Genomic DNA, 27,298 nt, shown 5'->3' on the forward strand with positions numbered 1-27,298 from the left:
TTCCTGGCCGTGTGACCCTGGGCAAGTCACTTAACTCCAATTGCAACTAACTAACTAAATAAATAATTTAAATGAGGAAACAGAGAAGCTATAGAAGTGCCAGTTTCTTTGCCCGTAGAACAACATTCCTATAACTAAAGAAGTGATGTAGAAGATATGATCAAGGACTCCTATGATTGGAAAATGAGATGGGTTGCTCATACAACTAGATGATGGGTTAGATGGATCTGGGTTCAAATCCAGCCTCAGATACTTATTAACTGTGTGACCTTGGACGGATCCCTTACTCTGTCTGTCTCAGATTCCTCTTCTGTAAAATGGGGATAAGAATTGCACCTACCTCCCAGGGTTGATATGGAATCAAATGATATAATATTTGTAAAGTACCTAGCCCATAGTAAGAGTCTAATAAATGCATTTTCCTTCATTCAAAGCTCTTTAAAGAGACGTCTGGATCAATTCTGATGAACACGACTCTTCCAAAATGAGATGACTAAGGTCAGTTTCAATGATCTTGTGATGGGCAGAGCCATCTGCACCCAGAGAGGACTGTGGGAACTGAGGGTAGACCACAATATAGCATTCTCACCCTCTCTGTTGTTGTTTGCTTGCATTTTATTTCCTTTCTCATTTATTTTCCTGTTTGATTTGATTTTTCTTGTGCAGCAAAATAATTGTATAACTATGTATATATATATATTGCATTTAGCATATATTTCTGCCGTGTTTAATACTGAGTTGCTTGCCATCTAGGGGAAGAAGTGGGGGAAGAGGAGGGAAAACTGGAACACAGGGTTTTGCAAGGGTTAATGGCAAAGAATTGTTCGTGCATATGTTTTGAAAATAAAAAGCTTTAATAAAAAAAATAGAGGCATCTGGGTTGTACACACACACAAAAGGGCTTTGTATTTTGTTTTAAACACGCATTACTGTTACATGGACGCCTCCACAGTCAAGTAATGGATACAGAAATATGTTTCCTATTTATTTAGTATTTAATTATCTATGAATGGGACCCTTGCCTTGGGGAGAATATAAGTGCTGCGAGGGCAGTAACTGTTTTGTTTATGTATCCCCAGACTCTGGTGATGGGTCAGGCGTGTTTAAAGTGGACTAATGTGGATTGGGCTGACGTGGCCCGAATGGCAGACCGGGTAAGGTTATCCCTGCTCTAAGATTCCACCTGTACGGGTACATTAGGAACAGCCAATCTCCGTGCCCGGGAAGGACGTCTCTTAGACTCTGATACACGATGTCTTAGCAAACCAAGGTCAGTTGCTGTCCTGCTGGGCCCTTCCTTGAAACCTTTCCTCTTGGGGGCAGCTGGGTGGTGCAGTGGATAGAGCAACAGCCCTGAAGTCGGGAGGACCTGAGTTCAAATCTGACCCCAGACACTTAACACTTCCCAGCTGTGTGACCCTGGAAAAGTCACTTAATTCCAATTACCTCAGGGGGAAAAAAACAACCACCTTCCTCCCCCCCCCCCCCACTCCCACCTCTCTTCAGCTCTTTTCCAGTGGACATTTCGCTGCACATGTGGCCACCTTGCTGCTGATGAGCCGTACTTACACTCTCATCTCTGCACCATCTGCAGCTAAAAACTGCCTTGTAATTGATTTTCTATCTAATTTGCTTGTCACTATACATGCACATAATTTCCCTTGATGGACCGGAAGCTCCCTGAGGACAGGATCCCTTTCCTTTTGTATCTATACCCCCAGTCTAAGCCAGTGACTGGCTCTTTGATAAAAGGGTCCCCCTCATTCCTCCCTGCCCCATTCCCCGAGAAGTCTCTTACTACAGCCATCCTCATCGCTGTGGTCCCCGCAGTCATTGTCACCATCACACTGCCATTGAGCCGGGATGCAGGTGCACTCTCCCAAAGCGCTCACTGCACATGTGAAGTGGCTGCGGCCACATGCGCATTCAGGGCTGCTGGACAGGCCTGGGGAGAGAGAGAACATGGGGGGGGGGGGTGAGAATGGGGCCTTCCGCTCTGTAGCTAGGGTTTCTGGGGCAGCAGGAGGGGTCTCCCTCAACTGCCTTGACTTACATCGTCAGGAACATATCTGCTGACATTTGCTCAGAGTCACTCCCCTCTGGGACCTTAATCATTATCTCTTGGAACACCCAGAAAAATGGGGATTCGGGGGAGCTACCTGCCCTCCTAATCCTTAGCTGCGGAATCGGGGCACCCTCTTAGGCAGGAGCTAGCCAGTGGAGAGGCGGGGTTACGGTTCATCACCCATTTCTGTTTCTCAAACTTTACACTTAATATTGGGTGGGCCGGGAACAAAAATAGCCTGAACCGAGGGTGTCTGGGAGGGTGAAAAGTGAGGGAATTTCCTGAAGCGCCAGGGAAAGGGAACTGGCTTAGGAATCATAGCTAAGTTTGGATTCAGGCTTAGCCAGCCAGGGAGGGGAGCAGGGGTCCGGACTGGAGGGGCCCCTCAGGTCAAATCCCGTGGGAGGGGATCCCGCGAGAACCCTGGAAACTTTCCCCTCCAATATAAACATCAGCTATTGTTACAGGGAGAGAATGATCACTGATCCCAGATCTAGAACCTGGGGATTAGCTGGTCCAAGCCTCTCTCTTTTCAGACAGGAAAGGGAGGCTGGCAGAAGGGGGGGAGGGGGGGCTTGCTCCGAGTCTCAGAGGCAGGAAGCCAGCTTTCAGGGGGACTCCGTTCCTTTCTCTATAAAATGAGCCTGGACTTAAGTGGGTTCTTAGGTCCCTTGCAGCTTTAAGTCCGTGATTCTGCGGGTGCTGTCAGCCAGAGGGAAAGCCTATATGCTCCCGGTCCCTCTCCTGGGCCTCAGTTTCCTACTTTGTAAAGCGAGAGGGTCGCCCTTCCAGCTCCTAAGCGCTGTCCAAGGCCGAGGGGCCCCGCCCCCCGCCCCTCCCCTGGGCCAGGATCTCCCGGTCCCGGCTCCCCCGCTCAGAGCAGGGCACTAAGTTCCAAGGATTCCCACGGCCAGCCCCGAGGGAAGCAGCCTGGAAATCGGGTACCTGCCGGGGCAGGGGCGGCCGGAGGAGGGGCCCGCGGCTGCTTCCAAGCCCCGGGCGGCGGGTGGGAGGGAGGGGCTCGGGGAGGCAGCCCCTCCCCCCGCCCCAGCCAGACCCCGCTGGGCAGGGCTATTGAGCCGGGAGCGATCCCCCCGGCCAAGTCCCATGACCAGCTGCAGTGCCCCTTCCCCGGCGTGCCCAGCAGGATGCCCTGCGATGGCGTGTGAACGGCTCTGTGCCCCCGCTCCTGCCTGGGCGGGAACAAAAGGCCCTTCCAGGGTCACTCGCCCCCCCCCCCATTCAGCTGGTCCGGGTCCCGCCGCCCGGCCGGCCGGCCCCCGCGCAGCGCCGAGCGAGTGTGGGACCGGGAGCGCCGGGGAGGGGTGGGGAGGGGCGCGTGGGCTCTCTCCCCCCTCCCCCCGCCCCGCGGCAGCCCAGCCTGGGAATCGGAGGGCGGGGCCCCTCCTCGTCCCCCTCCCTCCCTCCCTTCTTCCCCGCTCTCGGCCTGGGTCCCCAACTAAACAGAAACACACACTCCCCCCTCCCTCCCCCCAAACCGGACACTCCGCAGACTGACTCGATGGGGCAGCTAGAGGGCGCATGGTCAGAGCATCAGCCCTGAAGTCAGCAGGACCTGAGTGCAAATTTGACCGGACACTTAACGCTTCCCAGCTGTGGGACCCTGGACCCCGGTGCCTCAGCAAAAAGAAAAAAAAAATGACTTGAGTTAGAGGGGCCACGTGAGGAAGGAAGCCGGGGGCCCGCCCGGGACCCTGGCTGTGTGGCTCCCCCGTCAGCCCCACAGGGGAGCACAGCCCGGAGGTTCCGTCCGGGCTCATCCTCCCGGGAGACCTGCCTTAATTACGGGTCCCAAAGTCCTCCGGGGGCGTCAGGCCAGCCAAGGGGCTCGCTCTGCCCGCCTCCCGAGGGGTCAGCCCGGGAGGAAAAGGCCCGGAACTTCCCGCCAGGCCTGTTCCCCCCCTTCCCCCAGGGGTCCACTGGGGCTGCCTTTAAGCGTTCTCGCCCCCCAAACCCCGGCTCTCACTTTGCTTCCATCACTATCTACTCTGCATCTTCCCAACCACTCTGCACTGTGGCCTCCCTCAACAATGGGAGCTCAGCAAAGAAAGCTGGTGGGCCCTGGGCAAGTCACTTACCCCCATTTGGGAAGGATAGGAGGAGAAAAAGGGGAAGGAGAAGGGAAAGGAAGAGGAGGAGGAGAGAAGAAAAGAAAGAGGAGGAGAGAAGCAGCAGCACAGAGAGAACAAGCGAGCTTTGAAATCCCGAAGATGTGAGTTGGCAAGACTAGACAAAACAGATAAAAACCTCCATTGCCTTGCACACAGTAGGCACTTAATAACTGCTCAGTAAACAGCCTGTCCTTAGGGGATTTGGGGTGGGGACACTACAACTCTGGTTTTAGGGAGGGAAACAGGTTATGATCGTGGGGAGACAGGGTTGGGGCTGAGAGGTCAGAGTAGCATGGACGTAACATTGGAAGGGATCTCACAGGCCATCCAGTCCAACTCCCCTATTTTTCAGATAAGGAAACTGAGGCCCAGAGAGAAGCGATTCACCCAAAGATCACATACCCAGCAAGTGAAAGTCAGGGTTCAAATCCACAATCATTTCACAGAAACAGTAGACAGTTAGGTGCGGCTGTAGTGGACAGCCTGCCATGGTGCATAGAGCATGAGCTCAGACTTAAGACTCAGCTTCCTGAATTCAAATCCAGCTTCTGACACTTATGAGTGGGATGATCCTGGGCAAGTCACTTAATCCTGTTTACTCCAATTTCCCCATCTGTAAATTAAGCCAGGGGAGGGAATGGCCAACCACTCCAGTATCTCTGTCAAGAAAACCCCCAAAATGGGGTCCAGAAGAGTTTGAAATGACTGAACAAAACAAAGAACGGCACCAGGATCGAGAAAGCCTGGAGGAGTGACTGCAATATGGCAACACCTGGGAAAAGGATGATAATGGCCGAGGGCAGCCTGCAGCAGTGTGTGCTAAAGTCACCCCCGGGGGGGGGGGGGGGGGTTAGCGGTCACAGAGACGAATACCAGACAATAAACCTCAAGGGCCTCCGTTCCACAGGCAGAGCCGACTTCCTGCCCAAGAGTATTATTGGGAATTCAGAGGCAGGCCTGACCCTTCCATGGCCAGCCTCGGGGAGGGTCACTCAGTCACAGTAAAAGCCGATGGGGCACACACACAAAAGCAGGGTCTCCATGACAACTTCCGATTCATCTCTGGGGGTCCCCAACTGCGCAGTCTAAATCTTATTTCTCACCAGAGCTTTGACGGAGATGAAAAAGGAGAGTTCAAACCCTTTAACTTAAGAGAAACAATATGGTACAGATCAGAGGCCCAGCCTCGAATCGGGAAAAACTGGGGTTCTGGTCCTCCCTCTAACACATTCATATTAAGGTGTGATGATGGGCAGGGCTCTAAGATTTTATAAACTAGTTGCTATCTGCATCGATGGAGGGAGTTTCCACACTCGAAGAAATAACAGACCACCCCCCTCCCCACAAAGTCCCATTTTTCAGAGGAATGAAAAGTAGTGGAGTGAAACAAGAGTGCGGGTAATTATTTGAATTTTTAAAATTCAAGTTAAGATACACAAATATACTTACTCTCTTCCTTGGACCAAAGGCCGAGATCCCTCATTTCACAAAATAGTTTTCTGTTTCCCTATCCCAATGAGATAATACACATAAAACTGTAAAGTGCTACATAAATGGTAGTTATTGTCATTACTATCATGCCAGCTGGCCAGGGAAAAGTCTTGTCGACATTGTATCCACAGAAGCTTTCTGGGAAGGGAAATGCCCTGCCCTTGGATTTATCAATTCTTTAACAATCCCCCAGAGCTTGATTTTAGAGAAAGTCTTTTCAGCTTCTAGGAAGTAATAAAGATAAGGCAACACAAGCCCCAAAGCATTAATGAGTGTCTACTTTGGCAAAGGCTGGGTTCTTCATACCGTACTTTAGGTGTTGGGCTAAGAAGATCTTGGTCATCTGCTCCAAGCTCCTTCTCCATTCCAATTCCCCACTTCCCAAAACCCCTCCCCGAGGCTTTGCTCCTTTGCTCCCATCTCAGAGCTCAAGGAAGCCCTTCCAGCCAAATCGAGAGCTCTCCCTGTGCCCCTGATCCCATCTTCTCCTCTCTCTTCCAGCAATCCCGTTCTTGGATCATGCTCCCTCTCTCTTATTTTCACTCTTTTCTCATCCAGCAGCTCCTTCCCTGCTGCCTTCCACATGCCCAGTTCTCTCACATCCTTAAAAAACCAACCAAAAACCCTCCTTCGATTGAGACTGCCATCCCCTCAAAGGACCATCCTATAGCAAGTTCCTTAAAAAAAAAAAAAGGAAATTGTCCATGTGCTAGTTTTTTCACCTCCTGGTCTCTTCTGCTTTCATTTCACCAATGATCTCCTTACTGTTAAATCCAATGACACCGATGAGCGCCTGCTCTTTCTTTGGCTACACGGCCATCACTGGGTTCTCTTATTATTTAAACCTTTGTCTCCTTTGCAGGATCATCATCCATATCCCACTCTCCATGGTGGGTGAATCTGAGATTCTGTCCTCAATCTTAGCAGCTCGGTGGTCTTATCAACTCCCATAGAGTAAGTTATCTTTATGCACTTAACTCCTTGCATAATGCAATTCACGTGTCTTTCCCCAGCTCCAAGTCTACAACTCCAGCACTTTTTGGATATCTTGGATGTCCCATAAACATCTCAAAACACATCAAAGAGAATCCTTATCTTCCCCCTAAACCCACTTTTATGGGCAGTTAGGTGGCACTGGAGTGGATAGTCAGGAAGACATCTTCCTGAGTTCAAATCGAATCTCTGGCTTTTACTGGCTGTGCTATCCTGGACAAATCACTTCACCCTATTTGTCTCAGTTTCCTCATCTGTAAAATGAGCTGAAGAAAAAAATGGCAAACTACTCTACTATCTTGGCCAAGAAAATGGGGTCACAAAGAGTGAGACATGACTGAAGAACTACTGAACAATAAAATCCCATCTTTCTTTGTTTCTTTGTTTCTTTCTTCCTTTCTCTCTCTCTCTCTCTCTCTCTCTCTCTCTCTCTCTCTCTCTCTCTCTCTCTCTCTCTCTCTCTCTCTTATTCACGTCTGGATTTCCACCAAAAGTACAACTATGCTTGCTTGTGTGACTACACAGGTCAGCAACCTCAAAGTCATCCTCGATTTTCTTCTTTCTCTCAGCCCTTAGAACCTGTAGTTGCCAAGTATCATGAATTCTACATGCTCAATATCACTCACATCCCTCTTCCCCTCCTTATTCACATCCTGGTCCAGTTCCTAATCACCTGCAGCCTGTACTATTGCCCTAGTTTCCTTCTTGATGTTGCTGCCTCTAGTCTCTTCCCTATAGAACAATCCTTGGAAGTGATATTCCTAAAGCACAGGTCAAGCCATATTCTTCCACTGATCAAAAAACTCAACTGCTTTTCCATTGCTTCTGGGATAAAATACAAATAGACTTTTCTCTGGTTGGCATTTAAAACCTAGTTCCCATCTGTCTTCAGGTTGATTACACACAGTTGCCTCTCCTAGAATCAGGACTATTTGCCATTTCCCATATATGACATTCTATCCCTTACATGATATTATCTTTAGGAAGCTTGAGCCCCTTCCTTTTGCTCACACACAAGATATCAGCTCTGTCTCTCACCTCCATGCCTTAGCATCAGTTCTTTTTCCATATCTGGGATATTCTTACTTCTTGAAGACCTTAGTTCCCTTCAAAATTCAAGTGTCACCTCCCTCAGGAAGCTTTTCCTGATTTCCCTAGCTCTTAGTGACACTCTGTCCCCAAACTACTGTAATTATTTTGACTAAGTCTTCTATTTACTTCAATATCTTATATTTACTTTACTAATTCCCTCTGATAGAGTGTAAGCTTCTTGAGGGCAGGAGTTACCTCATTTTTGTATTTGTCTCTCCAGCGCCTAGATCAGCTGCTGATGTATAGAAGGCCACTTGTCATACTGATTGTTAAAAAAAGAAAAAGGTCTGGGGGGGTTAATAGATTGACTATCCAATATGAGTCACTAGTGCAATATGGCAGTCAAAAAGCTAATGTGAATGATCTTGGGCAGCATGAAAAGAGGCACGATATCCAGGCCTGGGGAGGGGATGCTCTAGCTAGCCTCGATAGTGGTCCGAGTACTGGGGTCAGTTCTGAGGTCAGATCTTAGGAAGGATGTTGGCAAGTGAGAGGAAAGAGAGAGAAGTGAGTTGGCAAAGATCTGACGTGATCAAGAGCCAGGATTCGTAGAAGACTCAGCTGAATTGGAGACATGAAGATTTGATTGGTCCCTGATAAGTGACCTCAAGTGTTTCAAGGGCGACCGTGTGAAACAGAGAACACTTGATGTACTTGGCCCTTGAAGGCAGAGCCGGAAGCAATGGGAGAAGTTTCAGAAAGGAAGATTTCAGTATGATGTAAGGGAAAATATCCTAACAGAGCTATGGGGTAGTAGAATGGATAGCCTAGGGAGAGAGGCTTTCTCCCTCCCCCAAGGTCTTCAATGGACAGGTATGGCTCAGAGAAAAGAAAATAAGGGTTGGAATCTCAACTCTGCGATTTAATACAAATGTGACCTTGGATGAGTCACTTCTCATCCATAAAATGGGAAGGGGCCTGGATGAGCCAGCTCCCAACTCTGACATCCTTCATAGGAGCAAAGGGTCCTAACAACAGTGACACAGACCTACCCCCAGAAGCCAGGACCTCCCCAGCTTCTCTTATTCCCTGACACACAAATATAAATGCTACAACACAGCTTTAGGACCACCAGCAGCCAAAGAACAGCTTCCTCTAAGAAAGTTCCCTAAGTTTTTCCAAATGGAAAGCACAAGACCAAAAGGTGGTCAGCAGCCCTACTGGTGCCATAGAATTATAGGTTTAGAGCTAAAGAGCACCTTAGAGGTCATCTGGTCAACCCACTCTTATTTGACTGAGAGGGAAACTGAGGGTAGAAAGGTTAAGTGAATTATCTGACAGGGGCAGAAGTAGAAGAGATGGGATTTGAATCTCTGCCTCCAAAAGCCTATTTCCCCCCTACTGTGTCTCCCTGCCTTGTTTAGATCAACCACGAAGCCCCACTTGCTTCCATGATGCTTGACTTTTTTTGAGGTGGGTATTTTCTTCACACTTCCCCCCCCCCCCCACCTCCCATGACTTGAATAACCAATAGAAAATACACTTCCTAAGGGGGCATGGGCAGTTTTATTGTTTTCTTTGCACTGCCATTGCCTGGCACATAGAGGGCGCTTTTAAATCTTTGTTGAATTGTTGAATTATAATTTTTGAGAGTCTCTCTGGCTGAAAATTCCCTACCTTGCAGCCAGTCTAGGATGGTGGATGGTGGGCCTCTCTAGACTTAGCTGGGGTGGCCTTCCTTCTAGGAGGAAAGGAATAGAAAGCAGTGTGGTGCCTTGGGAATAAGCAACCAGCTTAGAGTCAACAAGTCCTGAGATCAAATTCTGCTCCTATCATTTACTGCTTGGGTGGCTCTGACCAAGTCACTTAACTCTGGGTCTCAGATTTCTCACCCATAAAATGAGGTGTTTGGACAAAAGGAACTCTAAGGTCTCTTCAAATCTAAGTCTGTGACATGCTCATCATCATTCTCTGGAAAGAAAGAGAAGTGAGAGACCTATTCTCATTTTGCCAAAAGGCCTAAATAAGCATCCATTTGCCAGGAGATTTTGGAACAACCTCCATCACTGTCTCTTAATTATTACAGCCTTGAACAGTTTCGAGGCTTCCTCCAAACAGGTTCTTCATGTAGAGATTGATTCTCCTTTTGTTACCCCCTAGCTCTGCTGCTAAAAGAGCTCATACCCGGCAGATTAGGTAACAAGTTACAGGGGGGAGTCTTGTGGCAGGCTGAAAGCTCAAAATGTGACAATGGCTGTGGGGACTGCATTTTAGGAAAGATTTAATAAGCATCCAGGAGCCCAAATCGCAGAGGTAAAAGAAATCTGGATGTGTTGAACAAAGACTTAGGGAGACCTCTAGCCTTGCCTGGAAAGATCTCTCTACCTTCCTTCAAAGTACAGGGCAAAGCTCTTCTTATGGTGGCTAAGAATTGAGGCGATACCCATTAATTGGGTAATGGCTGAACAAGCTGTTGTATGTAACTGTAATGGAATACTATTGTGCTATAAAAGACGTGACAAGCAGAAAAAAATTCAGAAAAACTGGGAAAGGCTTTTATGAACTGATGCAAAGTGAAGTGAACAGAACTAGAAGAATGTTATACACAATCACAGCAAAATCATTCAACGAACAACTTGTGAATGACTTAACTGTTCTTGGCGATATAATAATCCAAGACAATCCCAAAGGACTCATTCATGATAAAGCGAGCTCTCTGTCTCCAGAGAAAGAACTGATCCTGTCTGAATACAGACTGAAGCATGCTTGTTTCCCCTTCCTTCCTTCCTTCCTTCCTTCCTTCCTTCCTTCCTTCCTTCCTTCCTTCCTTCCTTCCTTCCTTCCTTCCTCCCTTCCTTTCTTTCTTTCTTTCTTTCTTTCTTTCTTTCTTTCTTTCTTTCTTTCTTTCTTTCTTTCCTTCTTTCTTTCTTTCTTTCTTTCTTTCTTCTTTCTTTCTTTCTTTCTTTTTCTCTCTCTCTTTCTCTTTCCTTTGTTCCTTCTCCCTCTCTCCTTCCTTCCTTCTTTCTTTTCTTTTTCTTTCTTTCTTTCTCTTTCTTTTGTTTCTTCTCTCTTTCTCTTTCCTGTATTCCTTTTCTCTCTCTCCTTTCTTAAGTCTTCTTGTAGAAAATGATTAATATGGATAGGTTTCACATAATTACACATATATAAACTATATCAGATTGTTTACTAGGGGCAAGGGGGGAGGGAGGTTTAGAATTTGGAACTCAAAATCTAAAAAAAAATGTTTAAAACTTTTTATTTTAACATGTAGTTAGGGAAAAGATAAAATATTATTAAAAAAAATAAACAAAACAAAGTACAGTGTAGGAACATCTCCTTCAGGGGCCCTTTGCTGGCCTCCCCAGCTGTTCAATGCCTTTGTATTTACTCTGGGGGATATTTTGTATATTCCTGGAGGAGTGGAAAGAACTTGGACTCTCATTTACTAGCTTAGTAACTTTGGGAGTCTCAATTTCCTATAAAGAAGAGGACAGGCTTAGATGACCTGTGAGCACTCTTCCACCTCTCAAGCTTTGCTCTAAATCTGTTTACGTCTATTATTTCCCTTATAGAACATGGGTTTAGAGCTAAGTAGGACATTAGACCCCCACTCATTTGACAGAGGAAGAAAACTCAGGCTAGAGGTTAAGTAAATTGTCCCATGAGCAAGATTTTGCTTTTGTTTTTTGTTTGCTTTGAGTTTTTGATTTCCCTAGCCCAGAGCCTGGAACATAGTGGGTATTCAATAAATGTTTGCTATATGGAACTGAATAAGCCCGGAAGGGAGGTGCCAATAATAATAATGGCATTTTATTGATTAGCATTATTAACACCCATTTTATTGATGAGAAAACTGAGGTTCGGAGAGAATAAGTGATCTGGGTCCGTGTCTTGGACTGAGATTCACATTCAGCTCTCCGTGATTTCAGGTCTGGGGCTCTATTTCTTCCTTTTACGGAGGAAATTAACGTGACTTTTGTATCCAACCATTTTCTGCTTTCCCTCTGAGTTTGGTAGTTGAAATTCCCTCCCTTACTAAGCTGCCAGAAAGAACCCAAAAAAAGTTGGGCAGGAGAAGGGGCTGCCCCCTGGCCTTTCCCCTGCCTCGGCCCCGCAGGAGAAGCCCCCCACCCTGGCCTTTCCTCCCGCCTCGGCCCCTCGGTCGGTTCTCCACCTCCCAGGAGCCAGTTCTGCGGCTAGCTGTCACGCGGAGTGGCGAGGTGGTGAGACTCCCAGCGCGGCGGTGCGAGCTCCCGGGCGGCGGGCGAGGCTCCGCGGAGGGAGAAGCTCTGCGGGGGGAGGCCTGGCCGGCGCGGGGCTTTCTGGGGCCGGGGAGAAGCCCCGAGTTTGCACTCGGCTGAGCGGCTGGCTCCCCTCCCCCACGCCGGGCTCAATCAGGTGTCTTTCCCAGCAGCGGGGGCTGGAAGCTCCCTGCCCTTGGCCGACGGAGGAGGGGGCGGCGCTCCCCAAAGCCTCGGTGGGAGCCAGGAGCGCCAAGGTCCCGGCGAGCTCCCGGTGATAAATTATGCAGCACCTTTGTGTGGCTGCCTCTGGGGCCGGCGGGGAGGGGTTTCTCCCCCGGCCTTTTGTTTCCGGCTTTGATCCCAGTTCTGATCCCCGGCTCGGCACGGAGGTGAGGGGGGGCGGGGGAGAGAGTCCCGCTGGCCAAGTTGGGGCTTGCAGCGGCGGGGAGGCCTTCCCGTTCCCACCTGGGGTTGCCTGGCCCGCAGCTTCCCAGGTCCCCTTCAGCTTGGGCCGGGGTGCCCCCCCCCCCCCCCCGCAGCCTGCGCACGTGTGTGATGGGGTGGGCTGCGAGTCCTCCAGGCCTGGCACTTATTCTGACAGATGCCTGGTGCGAGGCTGGGGATTTCTAAGGGAAAGAGCGAGGCTCGAGCCCCTCCCCAGGGCTCTCAGAGGTACCCAGGGGCAACCGAGGCTGTTTACTCTGGAGATCAAAAACACAGAAGCCCGAGAAAATGGAGTCGGAGCCAGGCAGCGCCGGGAAGCCAGAAACGGGCGGCAGCGAGAAGCTGCGGCGGGATGCCGGGCGGGCCGCCCCCGCCGAGGCTCTCCCCTACGCGGCTCTCCCCTCCGGCCAAGGCCAAAGGCAGTCCCCAGCCCCGGCCCCTGGGGGAAGGGGAGGAAACAAAGGGATGGCGGCCCAACGCAGGGGGGGGGGGGGGCTTGCTTGGAGGTCATATGATCGCATCCAGAGCGGGAAGGGACCCCCGGGAGCCAGCCTGGCCCGGGCCCGTCCTTGTCGGGAGAGCCAAGAGTGCCCCCCCCCCCCCGCCGGGGGTTATGTGCCTGGCCCAGGGGCCCAAAGCAGAGAATGGCAGAGGTGAGATCAGTCCCATGATCCCTGGCTGAAAAAGGCTGCCAGGGGTCCCAGAGCCCTGAGCCCAGAGCTCAGGGGTCCCAGAGCCAGCCCAGAGCTCAGGGGTCTCAGAGCCAGGCATCCCAGAGCTCAGGGATCCGAGAGCCAGGCATCCCAGAGCTCAGGGGCCTTAATGAGTGGGTGGGCACGTGCGGAAAGAGCAGCTCCCAGACTACCTGGGGATCCTGGCAGCAGAGACCCTTTCAGACTCAAGATCTGCTCTCCCAAAAGAATGAAATAATAACTCACTCACAGAACAGTTCTTAAAGCATCCTGCAGTTAACATATCACTTGATCGTCCCAACAACATTAAAGTGGGCTGCTGTTATCCTCTATTTTACAGATGAAGAAACTGAGTCTCAGGGCATTGTGTCTGCTTGCATTATCTCATTCGACCCTGTGAGGTGGGCACTGCTATTACCATATTCCCCATTTTACCGATGGAAAAACTTTCAGGGAAAAGTGGTTTACCAGTATCCCCCAGTTTATGGGATTTAAAGCCAAGTCTTCCAGCACTTGATCCCCTATTTGAGGCAGTTTCTCCAGGCAGTTAACCAACAAGCATCTGGGAAGCTCCTCCTGCAGCCAGGCTTGATACCATGACGTGCAGACACAGCCACTGAGTCCCAGTTTCTTCAGTTATAAAAGGGCGGCTGTCACAGTAGTGCAGTTGAAAGTTAAGTCACTTCCTTTTAATTCTCTTTATCCAGAGTTTTGTCTCTTTAACCAAGGTGAAGAGTCCAAAGGAAGATTTTTCCTTTCGACAGAATTACCTCCCAGGGTCACTGTGAGGCTTCAGTGAGATCAAGTTTGTAAACACACCCACTCTGAACCTCAGTTTTCTCATCTGTCCAAGCCCAGAACGACACAACCCCCACTCAGAGAGTTTCCATTCCAGTGGAATAAGTCGCCAAGTATTTATTCTGAGTTTACAGCATTCCAGGTGCTGGGCTAAGTAAGCCCTGAGCACACATGTATTAAGAAAGGTAAAGACAGGTCCCGGGGTCAGGGAGCTCCCAGTCTAGTGGCGGTATCAACATGGGAACACCTATGTACATACGAGATACACGTGACCCATTAAAGGCCTTTTAAAGGGAAGGCACTAGCCATGGGGGGCACTGGGAAAGGACTCTCCCAGGAGGTGCTAGTGGAGCTGACCCTGGCAGGAAGCCAGGGGAATCAACAAATCCATAACTATGGAGATAGTTCCCCTAAACTTCCGCTCAGCTTCAGGGAGCCTGATTTCTGAGAGCTCGAGGTGTACAGGAAGGAGCTAATGTGAAGGAGGCTAGGTTTGGAAGGGGGGGCCTCAGGTGGACTCCTGCCTCTGCCACTCGATGACCCCTCCAGAGCCAATCACTTCTCTGCTACGGTCTGTTTCCTCATCTGTGAAGTGAAAGAGGCTAAACTAAAGCATTTCTGGGGTCTTTAGAATGAATGAATCCATGAATCAGTGAATCAATGGAGTAAGTGAAGTGAATGAATGAATGAATGGAAAAGCGGTTATTAAATGCCTGCCAAGTGCCAAGTACTGTGCTAAGTCCCGGAGACACACATACAAAAGCACATAGTTCCTGCCTTCCAGCGGCTTGGTTCTGCAGCTAATGATCTATGTGCAGATTTGGTTTTCCCAAAGGGAGGAAGTGAAGAAAGTGTCCTGGCTTGGTCTTAGGAAAACCTGAGTTCCAGTTCCTTCTGGGTGCTGGCTGGCTTGCAAGTCCCTCATCTCTCTCAGCCTCAGTTTTGTGACCTGTTAATAAGAACACTTATTTCCCCACAGGCCTGTTGGGAATTCAAAGGAGATAATGTACGGAAAGTGCTTTGCAAAATAATAAATCATTATATATATCAATCACCTGTTTTTTGTTTTAAGGAGATTTGAGAGCAACAACTTCTTTTATTTTTAAAGGGAGAAAAGTGACAAGAGAGAAAGGCTCCCAGGCTGTGCCAGGAGGCAGAATCTGACCCTGTCTGAGCAGAAATTGGAATGGGATACCACAGGCCTTCAAGAAGGCTATTTATAGGGCCCACTGTGCTCGCCTCGGCCAGCCGGCAGGGCGCCTCTCCTGGAACACCTCATGCCCTCCTGGGGAGCGGAGAAGCAGGTCTTCTGCTACTGTGAAACTGGATGGCTCAGCCCCACTCGAGCTGAGCCTTACCTTTCTAAGTGACGCACACTTCGCCCTGTCCCGTCAAGAACTATGGAAAAATGGCACCTGGAACTTAGGGGCAGAAATTTAAAACTGGAAGGACCCTTAGAGGTCATCCGGTAAAACCGATCTTTTTACAGAGGAGGAGGAAAGAACAGAGGGAAGTGACTTGGCCAGCGCTACACTTACACGTAGCAAGTGATAGAGACAGGATAATTCCCCAGCCTCCAAACCTATTTCTTAGCTGGTTGAATGGATCAGAAGGGTCCACAATATTGTCATAAGACTGGGAAATACGCAGCCAACTACAGTAAGGACACACATTGTTTTTGGATTTAGTCTTGTCCAATTCGACCCCATACTGGGTCTTCCTGGCAAAGATACTGGAGCGGTTTACCATTCCCTTCTCCAGAAGAACACACACAGGATCACCGGATCACAAATTCAAGGCTGGCGGTGATGGTAAATGCCGCTGGACAGAATGAGGAAACAGAGGCTGACAAGCAATGGACTTGCTCAACCCACACTGTGAGGAAGCATCTGAGGCTGGATTTGATCTCAGGTCACCGAGCTGCCTCAGTGCAAGACACTCAGACAAGCAGAAGCAGAGGCCCTGGTTCCACATCAGAAGCTTAACTGATGCAAACCTGTTCCTGAAATTCCAATTGTGAACATATAATTCCCTGACTTCATTCAGAGAGGAAGACTCTCCAGCAAGGCCCTCTGTGCTCTTCCCTCCCAGTCACTTTCCATTTGCCTTGTGAAACTTTAGCTCTCTAAGGCCTACGTGAGGCTTTTCAGACCCCCCCAAGTTATTCACACTGTCCCCTTCTTGAATTGCTTTGTCCCCCATGCCAGGAATGCGTCCCTCCTCCTCCTCCTCCTCTTCCTCACCCCTGCTTCTAAGATTCCCAGCTGCTTTGGAAGCTTAGCTCAAGTTCTCCCTCCCAAAGAGGTCTTTCCTGACCACCCCTTCTCCCCCCTTAGTTTTTTCCTTTCCTGTTCTTGCTAGCCCACTAAGAGTCTTGTTTTTTGTGGATTCATAGCTTTCTGTGGATTAACTTATCTCTGCACATATTCTCTCCCCCTCCCCAGGAAAATCAGAACCCCTTGAAAGCAGAGACTATTTTCTTCTCTTTTCGTTTTCAGCACCTGGCACAGAGTAGGCCAAGATGCCATGTATGGAGGGGGCAAGTCAACAAGAAATTAAACACGCTGATTCCAATGTAAATCTATAGGTCTGGAGACCCCCAAATCCTGAAAGCTGGGGACAGCAGAGACTCATTCATTATGCCCCATGGTCTCAAACTACACTAGTAACTATACTACACTACACTAGTAATTATACTACACTAGACTAGTAACTATATTTGACTAGTAACTAGTACTTGCCTAGACTAATAACTACACTAGACTAGTAACTATACTTGACTAGATTAGTAACTATACTTGACTAGACTAGTAACTGCACTAAACTAGTCACTATACTATACTGCACAACACTAGTAACTATATCTGACTAGACTAGTAACTACACTACACTAGTAACTATACTTGATTAGACTAGTAACTGCACTAAACTAGTAACTACACTATACTGCACAACACTAATAACTATACCTAACTAGACTAGTAACTATACTACATTAGTAACTATACTTGGTTGGACTAATAACTACACTAGCCTAGTAACAATACTATGCTAGTAACTATACTACCCTGCACTAGTAACTATACTTGACTGGACTAGTAACTATACTACATACACTAGTAACTATACTACACTAGTAACTATACTTACCTGGACAAATAACTACACTAGACTAGTAACTATACTATACTACCCTGCACTAGTAACTATACTTGACTAAACTAGTAATTGCACTAAACTAGTAACTATACTATACTGCACGACACTAGTAACTATAGCTGACTAGACTAGTAACTATATTAGTAACTACACTACACTAGTACTATACTATACTAGTAACTACATATACTGTACTACACTACACTAGTAACTATAGTACACTAGACTAGTAACTGTACTAAACTGCCAACACTAGTAACTATACTTGACTAGGCTAGTAACTACACTATACTGCTAACACTAGTAACTATACTATACTACACTAGTAACTATAATATATTAGACTAGTAACTAACTACACTATACTGCACAACACTAGTAACTATCTTGATTAGACTAGGAACTACACTATACTAGTAACTATACTAGTCTATGAACTATACTATACTACATTAGTAACTATACTACACTAGTAACTACATATACTATACTACACTAATAACTATAATACACTAGACTAGTAACTGCACTAGACTAGTAACTAACTACACTATACTGCACAGCACTAGGAACTACACCACACAACTAACTATACAACTACACTAAACTAGTTTCCTTGATGGAGGGCACCCCTTGGTCACTTCACTACCTCTGAGGCAGTTCATCTCAGAAAGTCCGGAAGTTTGGCAGGTCCCTCACATCCGGCCCTGGTGCACCCATCACTCCTGTTCCCATGTTCCCAAGTTCCCAAACTTGTCACCTGATACCCAGCAGGACATAGAGGAGGAAAGACAAATTTAGCAGCGAGTCAGCCTTCTCTCAGAATCTCATTAAAGCAGATGACCCAGTCACTCAAGCGATCCCACACTGGGGAAGGTACAAGATCAAGCTCTATCTCTTAAGAGGTTGCTGGAGTTTCCGCCCATGGGGGCAGATGATCTACACCCGCCCAAGCCCTTTCCTGGACTTATTGACCTGTCTCCAAGAAAGGTCATGCACCCTTTGAAAACCCCAGTGGTCTACTGACAAAAAATTGTAATAACATTCAACACATATCTAGTGTTTCCACGTTTATAAAAGGCTCTCTTTATGTACACAGCTCTTACTCCCGGACTCACTCTGCACACTTCTCCTAATCCTCACCTATGGCCTCACTACCCTGGAGAATCTTCGGCCTCGAGGCTCTTCTATCCAGATTATCCTTGCTAAGAAAATCCCACGACGGTACCGATTGTGCTATGGTCCATGGTGTCACAGACATGACCGAACAACTATAACAATCCTTTGGCATAGGCTTTATTATATCCATTTTTCCCAATGAGGAAACTGAGGCCGGGAAAGGTTAATTGACTTGCTTAGGGTCAGAGACATTATAGGTGGAACCTTCATGATCTGCAGGTCCAGAAATCATTGCATCATGCCATGTGCACCCAGCAAGCCCAAAACATTGGGCTGCCCCTTAGAGTATGTCGTACACAATAGGTGCTTATTGGTGAATTGAGTTAAATAATTCTTCTAAGCCACTGATATGGAGTTTCTCTTGTCCTATCTCTGCTTCAGAACATAGCAAGCCCAATACAAACAATGCTTCCTTCCCTCAAAACTCAATTGGGGAAACTGAAATGGAAGTTCATGCTAATCTTAAGAAGACCTAGAGGACTTTGAGCACTCAAACCTCAGCTTTTGGATGCTTTCTCATCTAGCACTTGCTGGGTATGTGAGCCCCCCAGACAAGGGCACATTCCCACTACAATCTGCCTCCAGAGCGGCTGACACCTTCTCACTGCCAAGAACTCTCTGGGAAGCTTTGTCGTATGGGGGTGCGGTTCCAGGTGCAGTTCGACCTCAGCCTCACTAGCAAATCCTGGGCTCTCTTCTTGGCCCCTAGAGACTCTCTTTCTCTTCCCAGGCTAGGGTTACCATTAAAAGTTGGTGTCTAGATCTAGATCTAGAGATGGGAGAAAGTGTTGCACATGGAATCAGGATCTGGGTTCAAATCACAACTCCTGTGACCGCAGGCAAGTCACTTTACTTCTTAGGACCAGTTTCCTCTTTTATAAAATGAGATTAATACTCTCGGCTAGTCAGTTAACCTCTCTGGCCTCAGTTTCCCCATCAGCACAATGCGGTCATCGACTCATAACTCTGAGATACCTTCCAGCTCTAGAACTACAACCAAGAACACTTATTGTACAGGGACGGAGGTAAAACACTAGCTGAACCTCAGTCTACCCTCTGAAACAACCTGAGTGAAAACTGTTTCGCTCTTTCTTTGCTCTTTCCCAATTGCTCTTCGAAAACCAGTTTTTTTTTTTTTTAAAACGTCCCCAACACTCTCCCAGAAAACTGGGATCGCTAGTTTCCACCCTGCTTTGGAAGCACCCAACGCCCCAGGATTTTCCCAGGCTCCTTTGTGGAGGGTTGCCTGTGGGAGTGGGGGCTGCGGTTGAGCAAAGAGGGGGAGCCGGATCCCGATCGGTTCAGGCGGGTCCCTGATCTTTGACCCAAGTCCCTCCACCGCAATAGAAGGTTTCGAGCCAAACCATAACCCTCCGCGCAGCTCTCAGCCGGGGCCTCCCACACAAAGTAAGGGCTTAACGCCCGGCTCGGGGCGGCCGGCTGGCTTCTGGGGAAACGAGGCCTCTAAAGTTGCTGCACTTCCGAACGTGTGCCCCCAGTGCCAGGGCCGTCCCCGCACACGGGGGGTGACAGTCTCTCGGCTGGCTTCTGGGGTCCTTCGGCCCGCCTCCCCCCCGCCGCCCTCCCCCAGCCCCGGGGCCAGCGATTTCCCTTGATCTCCCGGCCGTCCCGGGGCCACAGGCAGGCTTCGGCTCCCCTCGGAGGCCGGCACAGCTGTCCCTTTAAGGGGCCCGGCTGGTGGGATGAGCAGCTACATTCCTCCCCGGGTAGGGCCGCTGTCCCAACACGCCAGGGAGGCTACAAATAACCTGCCAGCAGAGAGCCCGGGAGGGGGGGCGCGCGGCACACGGCACACTGGGAGAAGCAGCGAGCGGCCAGGCCGGCCCCGAGCCCGGGGAGGCCGGGGCGCCGGGGAGAACGGAGCCGCGGGACAAAAACAAAAACAAAGCTTCGTCGGCTCCGCGGGGGCGCCCGGGGGGCTCCCCGAGCTTGGGGTGGGACGGCGAAGGGAAGCCCAAGCCCTCCCACTACCTGCTGGGGGGAAGCCACGTTGGGCACCCCCGGGGCTGGGGACTCCGGGGGCCTGGGGGCGGGGGACCGGAGCACCGACCTCTCCCGGATCCCTAAAGCGTCGGGGATCGGGGCGCTCGCTTTGGAGTTCAAAGTTGTCCAGGCAGCTGCAGAGCCCCGCGATGCATCTCTCCCCCCCCCCCCCCCCCCCCCATGCTGCCCAGCCCCAGCTGAAAGCCTCCCTCACACCCGGCAGTCGCTGCGCTTGCAGGCCCCCAAACAAGTTATTAATATGGAGCAGATGAAGCAACAGATCCCCTCCCACCATGTCTGTCTCCTCGCACGGGCCAGGGGTTCCCGGGGCTGAGAGGACTAAGGGGGAGGGGGCTGGCAGCTGCAGGAGAAGGGGCTGAGAGGGAGACTTTCTCCCGATCTCGCCGCACGATCCCGCCTCCCCCCTTCCCCCTGCCTCATTCCCCCTCGCGATCTAGGGCAGGAAGCCCATTGGTAGCATCCAGCAGAGGGAACCCCAAACAACGCCAACCCAGAGGGAGATGCAGCCGCCAAGAAGCAGCGCCCTGGGACTCTCCCGGAGGGGGAGCTTGGAAGGCTGGGATGCCTTGTTCCTCGCCCTCCCCAGGATCTCCTAGCTTCAAAGTCCTCGGAATCGCCTCCGGATCCCCGCGAGCTCCCCTTCCCGGCCCAGCAGCTTGCCCTGAATGTTGGGAGGGAACTCCGAGAGAGTTTAGCTGGTCCGGGAACATCCCCGCCCTCCCTCCCCTTTCCTTTACGCACATTCCCCGGGACACAGACACAGATCTTCTACGGACTGGAGAGAGAAGCAGACCCCTGGCTCTTTCAGAGCGGCCGTGGGGAAGGCGAGCCGAGGTGTCCGCCCGCAGCCCTGCCACACTAAGGGGCAGGACGAGTTTGGGGACACTCTGTCCTAGTGCTGAGCTGGGAGCCCCTGCGGGGATCCTACTGGGGTGTGCTCCAAGATGTGTGCGGGGGCTGGTCCCGGGAGTCCTTGGGGTTCCAGTGGAGGAGAGGATTCTTGGGGATCCAGCGCTCTCTCTCTCTCTCTCTCTCTCTCTCTCTCTCTCTCTCTCTCTCTCTGTGTGTGTGTGTGTGTGTGCGCGCTGGGGAGGAATCTGGTTCCCAGTGGAGGGAGATCCCGATCTTAGTTAGTATGGTGGGGAATCCAGATCCCAACGTGGGGGCAATTTTCGGAGATCTGGCTCCCAGACCAGGGGATCTCGGGGATCAGGCCCCAGTCCGGGCCGGTCTAGCTCTCCCTCGCTTCCCGAAGCGATCGAGGACTGAGGGACAAACTTTCCCGATCGGGGCGGGGGCCCCCGCTTACCGTGTGCGCAGAGCAGGGCGCCGAGCAGCAGCAGCAGCAGCAACAGCAGCGAGCCCCCCGGCCGCCGCATGGTGTCCCGGCCGCCGCCGCCGGCCGGGCGGGTGGGGCGGGGGACTTGGGACAGGGTGTCCGGTGGGGAACGGGCCCCCGGCCGCCGCGGCCGCTGTCCCGCCGGCTCTCCCGGGCTCGGCAGGCTGGGCGGCGCGGCACTGCGGGCGACTCTGCGCGGCGGCGGGCGCGTCCCGCGAGCGAGTGGAAAGCCAGCGAAAGCACGGGCTCCCTCCCGCCGCTGCTCCCTCCTGCGCCTCCGGAGCCGAAGCCGCGGCGGAGCCAAGCAGCCCCGCCAGGGGACCGGGAGGGGGGTGTCCCGGGCCCGGCCGCCCCGCCCCGCCGCCGCCGCCGCCGCCGCCGCCGCCGAGCCCCTGCAGCAGCCGCCGCCGCCTCGGCCCGCCCCCCGCGCCCGGCCCGGCCCCTTCCCGCCCTCGGCCCCCGCCCCCAGCTCCCCGACTCCACCCGCCGGGCCCCGCGCCCCCAGCCTCCAGCCCCCGGCCCTCGGCCGCGGCCCCGCGCCTCTGCCCGCACGCCCCAGCCCTTCGCCCCCGGCCGGGGCAGGGGTCCCTCCGGGCCTGCCCTCGAGGGGCAGCCTCTGCCCGAGCCCCCGCGCTCCGCGTGGACCGTCCCCCTCCCCAAAATGAGCCCTTCAGAGCCAGGCTGGGGGCTGTGACTTTTTGGTTCCCCGGGGCCCGGATCTGCGTCCGGGGAGAGCTGCAGCAGCGCAGTTAACCCGAGTCACCTAGACGTGACCCCGGCCCCTTCGGGGCCCCAAACTCAGACTTTATTGAGTTTGCTGAATACTGAAGACTTGCTAATGAATAATCCTCTCGGTCTTTATCAAATGAGGGGCGTTGGGGGTCCCAGAGCGCCGCTCCCGGCTCGTAGTTCTCTACCACCCCCCCCCCCCCGGGTCACACTCTCAGTCCGGGGCGAAATCATTCCATCACCTCCCCCTTCCCATTTACCCATTTCCTGATGGGATTGTCCCCGGCTCAGATGTCACCGAATGGGGCCAGGCAGATGTAGTTCTTCCCTAGGAAACTCTGGGAAAACCAAAGCTGCCTCTTCACCCTGGAGAAATGACTGGTCCGAAGGGCCAGAGAAAAATCGGTCCTTTCTCCGAGGTAGGGACCTTCCCCAGCCCCCACCCCAACCCCAAGTTGTCTCCTCCCAGCTCCGAGTTCCGGGGGCCCTCCACTTGTGCTGACCTTTTGGGATACTATATCAAGTTACAAACCTCCCATCTATTCCATTGTCCCCTCCTCAGCTTTCCTGCCTGGCCCGCTTCGGATGAATATTAATGTCGCAGGTTAATTTTGCCCCCATTTTCCTAGGTGGGGATCTTGTTTTGTTACTCTTGGCCGTTTCTCAGATCTCCCCTGAGACTCTGGGGATCGCTTCTCTCGCTCCTTACTGGGGTGCCAACCTTCAAAATCTCTGCAAATTTCATCCTGGGGAGCATCTCCAGTTAGGGCCCAATGGGCCCCCGGAGACTGAGCCAAAGCGTAGAATGGGGCCGCTACAGAAGAAGTCAGAACATTTTCCCCATTGGATGTGTTGACATTTAGATTTTCAAAGGTTTTCACTTCAAATAAACATCTCCTTCCAAGGATAACGTTAATTGCTGGGCTCAGCAAAAGCAGCAAGAAAATGGTAAGCCCCTTAGCCCCAGCGCCCCAAAGGTTTCCTCTGGAACCTCCATAGATCAGGACAGATGATGCTTGGATGCTGCCTCTGCTTCCCACTCAGCCAAAGGTGGTAGAAGGTCTTGACTCAGTTTCCTTCTCTGCCTTTTTCTATAGTGAGGGTTTCATTAAACCTCTCCTATGGAGACTTCCATTTTAATCTGTTGGGCAAAACTTTGTGCCTGTGGACTGACTCCTTCCTACTCTCCCAGGCTTCCTTATACATTAACCCTCTCCATACTCTTACCATCCAGATATCTGGAGAGAGGGTTCTTCCAAAGACATGATTTGCATTTCCTCATTTCCCCCCATGTTTTTTCACTGTCCCCATTCAGCCAATACTCCGGAGTGCCGCCCAAACCAGTTTAAAATGCAATGGAGAAATATTGAACAAGATAAAACAAAATAAATTAGTAGAATATAAAGAATATTAACATGTGATTTTCTAAGTCAATATGGGGCCTGCAATGATCCTTATGTATGACTTAGTGGCTTCTACTTTCTATTTGAGTTTGATACCTCTAAAAAGAAGGGACGTCCTCATATGGGAGTTCCATGTAACACTGCAAGCCAGGCTCAAGTTCCCATCCCTGTGCATGTTCTTCTATGCACACGTGTTTCCAATTAGAGTATACTCTCCTTGAGGGTAGGGACTGTTACATTTTGGTCATTTTATCCCCAGTACTTAGACTTATTACAATGCCTGGTACACAGTAGGTGCTTGATAAGTGCTCAGTTGATGGACTGGGTGTTTACTAATTGTCCTCCCCTCCTTGATGTTAAGGACATTTCTCAGGCACCATCTGTTGTGGGATTTGGGAGGGAGGCCAAAAGGAGACCGAGAAGGTCCCCTGGCTTGACTCAGCTTTGAGAAGTGCCAGTTTTTGCCATGCATTCGAAGTCCCTTGCCCTCTTTGGTAGCAAGCTCCATCCTTCAGAGCAGTCCCTGGCTGCAGAGACTAGGAAGATCTATGGAGAGATGTGGTACTCAGAGAAGAGACCCCGCTTGGGTCACCCCCTGGGGTGAGCTAAGCCTTGGCTGTCAGAAACCTCTCCCTTGCCAGGAGCTCTAAGCAATATTTATTTTTACCAGGCCTCTCAGACTTTCTTGTTTGGATGAGAGATCCTGAAAAGCTCTGCCAGAATTGCCTGTTTTTCTCTTCCTGCTTTGTCTGTTGGGACAGGCCACTGAGAAAGGACTTGCTGAGCACTACCAATTAGAGAAGGGTCTTAGAGCCTTTTTTGGGAGGGGGGGTCAAGGATGACCCCCTTTTCTTCCTCCTTCCAGGGACTTTCTGTCCAGAGGTCAGGGTCAAATCAGACCCAGCTCAATGGCCATCACTAATGTTCCCTGTCTCTCCTGATGGAAGTCTGGCTAGGACAGCAGCTTCCAGAGGGAAAGGTGGGTTGCTAGAAGCTCTTGGAAAACAAGTTATTATTTCTGGAGAAATGGAATTTTAAGAAAGAATTTCCTCCATCCGTAAAGAACCCTTCAAACTTCAGCTGGAAAACTTCCCAAGAAGTTATATTCAGAGGTGTTCCAGTTGAAAAGCATCTCAAAGGTCATCAGGCCCACCTCTTCCATTTTACAGATAGGGAAACTGAGGTTGAGAAGTTAAGTGACTTAAACAGGGTCACGTAGCTAGTAAGTTTCTGAAATGGGATTTGAAACGGGAATCTTCCCAATTCCAAATGCACCTATTTGCAATCCCACAATGCTGTCTCTGGGTTACTAGTCAGAAGGGAATCTCAGACACTCTTGTAGTTCAGCTCATCCTAAAGAAGAAACCCATTAAATCTCATGTAACTGAGGATCATCCTGCCAAGATTAGAAGTCAAAGAACCCAGGTTCAAATCTTGCCTCGGAAACTTCCTGTTGAGCTAAATGAATTGTTTTGCTTCTCAGAGACTGTTTCATCTTCTATGAAGTGGAGGAGGGGTTGGATGAGATGCCCTTCATGATTCCATATCACTCACTCCATGAATCCATGAACCTCCCAAGATGAATTCCACTTTGACACAACTTTGACATGTGTGCTGGGAAGTTTAGGACAAAATCCTAGAAGAGGCTTTAGACACCATTAAGTTCAACCTTTTTCTTTTCTTTTTCTTTTTTCTTCTTTTTTTAAACAGGTTGAGGAAAGTCAGACACCTTGGGCTAGACACAGCTAACCAATGTCTAACAAGGTTCAGCTCTCAGTCTTTCTGATTCTAAGTCCAAAGATATAACCATTGTATCACCCATGACACCAACCCTAAATGACAATTTTAAAACATCCACCCTTTCCATGTAGACTCAGGATTTCAACTTGGTCCAGAGCCAGCGTTCTTTCCACTAGAGAAAACGATGATTTATTGGATGGATTCTTCCACCTTGGGAAGGGCAATGAGTATGGAGGAAAGGCTGTTTTTAAGGCTCTTTTATAAGAAGAAAGAAAATGGGACAGGTAGGTGGTGCAGTGGACAGAGCACTAGCCCTGAAGTCAGGAGGGCCTGAGTTCAAATCTGGTCTCAAACACTTAACACATCCTATCTTTGTGACCCTGGACAAGTCACTTCACCCCAATTGCCTCAGCAAAAAAAAAAAAAAAAATTAAATTAAAAAAAGAAGAAAGAATAAATCCCTCTGTCCCCTTGCTGCAATTCTTCATTTCTCTTCCTCAGGAATGTTTCTGGTCACTGGGAAAATAGATCCTTTCAGAAATTCTCCTGAAATGATCCCGGAGACTTCTGTGCCATGTTGATGATAGATTCCCCCTGAGCTAGAAAGGGAGCACTTATAGAAGCACAGGTGCCAATGGAGATTACAAAGATAATCAATTAAAAAGAGGAAGGAACCCACATTTATCAAGTGCCTACTGTGTGCCAGCCATTGTGCAAAGCACTTCATAAATATTCTCTCATTCAAAAATTTAGTCCAACTCCTATTTCTATGAACTCATCAATATAGCCCTTCCTCATTAAATCCAATTCACTTGCATGTCATAGTATCACCTCCTGACATCATGGTCCTCTTCAAGAACGAAGGACAAACAACAATCGCAAAATATGCTCCTACAGGCTCAGAGGTAAGAAGACCTGAGTTCAAATGTAGCCTCAGACACTTTTTAGTTGTCATACTGTAGATAAGTCACTTCTCTCTCTCTCTCTCTCTCATTTCCCAGGGATCATCACAGCACTGCTCTCCCAGCACAAAGGGTTGTTGTACGGATACAATGAGGTAGTTTTTACAAAGTGCTTTGCAAACTTTCAGTCACCATAAAAACGCTAGCTACCATTATTATCAGAATTGTTTTTGTAACAGGAGCTTGTGTCCCATTTATAGCTCAGTAGAAGGAACCTTAGAGATTAATTCTCCCATTCTCCTCATTTTACAGAGAAGGAAAATGAGATCTAGAATAGGAAAATAATTTTTTCCCCCATTTCCAAGACTACACGGGTAATAAGTTCCCAAAGGCAGGATTCAAATCTAGATCCAGGTCTTTCTATCCTTTGGGCCTCTCCGTAAACTGCTCAGCTCCTCAAACTTTGTTCAGGGCACACCTTGGAAAGGTGGAGACCTTTAGTATGTCCTTATCTCCCAGGTGCCTGGTGTTTTGTGCACCCAGCCTCTAAAATCTAGGCCTCTGAAGCCTAGAGATAAATAGGTTTCATTTGCTTTGGCAGCACACAGTAAAACTGGGAAAATAGAGTGATACCAAACGGACAAATAAATATTCATGGTACGGTCCTTCTATCAGATACATCTCATTGCTCCTGATTTAACTGAGCTAAATTTAGACAGGCTGTTGTTTTATTATTTGCCCACTACTGATCATAGATTCTAAGGAGGATAAGCACTGGTCAAGCAGACTTTTAAAAAAGAACTCTGCTGATTGCTTTTAATAATTCCTTGATGTAGCCCTCATCCCTAGTACTGTGGCCTCCCTTGTGACAAAGGAAAGATGGGTAGGTAAAAGTAACCAATGCAGTAACCATGTGAGACAGTGCAGAGAA

At 49.8% G+C, this 27,298-nt stretch overlaps 1 protein-coding gene across 1 annotated transcript in view; it reads right to left on the minus strand.

Annotated features, from left to right (window-relative positions):
- The window catches only part of LRP4 (LDL receptor related protein 4), a 64,428-nt gene extending 42,450 nt beyond the window's left edge, over nt 1-21,978 (minus strand). Inside the window, exons 1-2 of the mRNA XM_031943806.1 lie at nt 21,564-21,978; nt 1,799-1,945 (exon numbers count right to left, since the gene is read on the minus strand). Of these exons, the coding sequence (XP_031799666.1) occupies nt 1,799-1,945; nt 21,564-21,633 (217 nt within the window). The 5' untranslated portion in view covers nt 21,634-21,978. The remainder of the gene's footprint in view (nt 1-1,798; nt 1,946-21,563) is intronic.
- Nucleotides 21,979-27,298: the final 5,320 nt, after the last annotated feature.

The sequence above is a fragment of the Sarcophilus harrisii genome, chromosome 6 (assembly GCF_902635505.1).
Source record: "Sarcophilus harrisii chromosome 6, mSarHar1.11, whole genome shotgun sequence".
Classification (NCBI taxonomy): domain Eukaryota; kingdom Metazoa; phylum Chordata; class Mammalia; order Dasyuromorphia; family Dasyuridae; genus Sarcophilus; species Sarcophilus harrisii.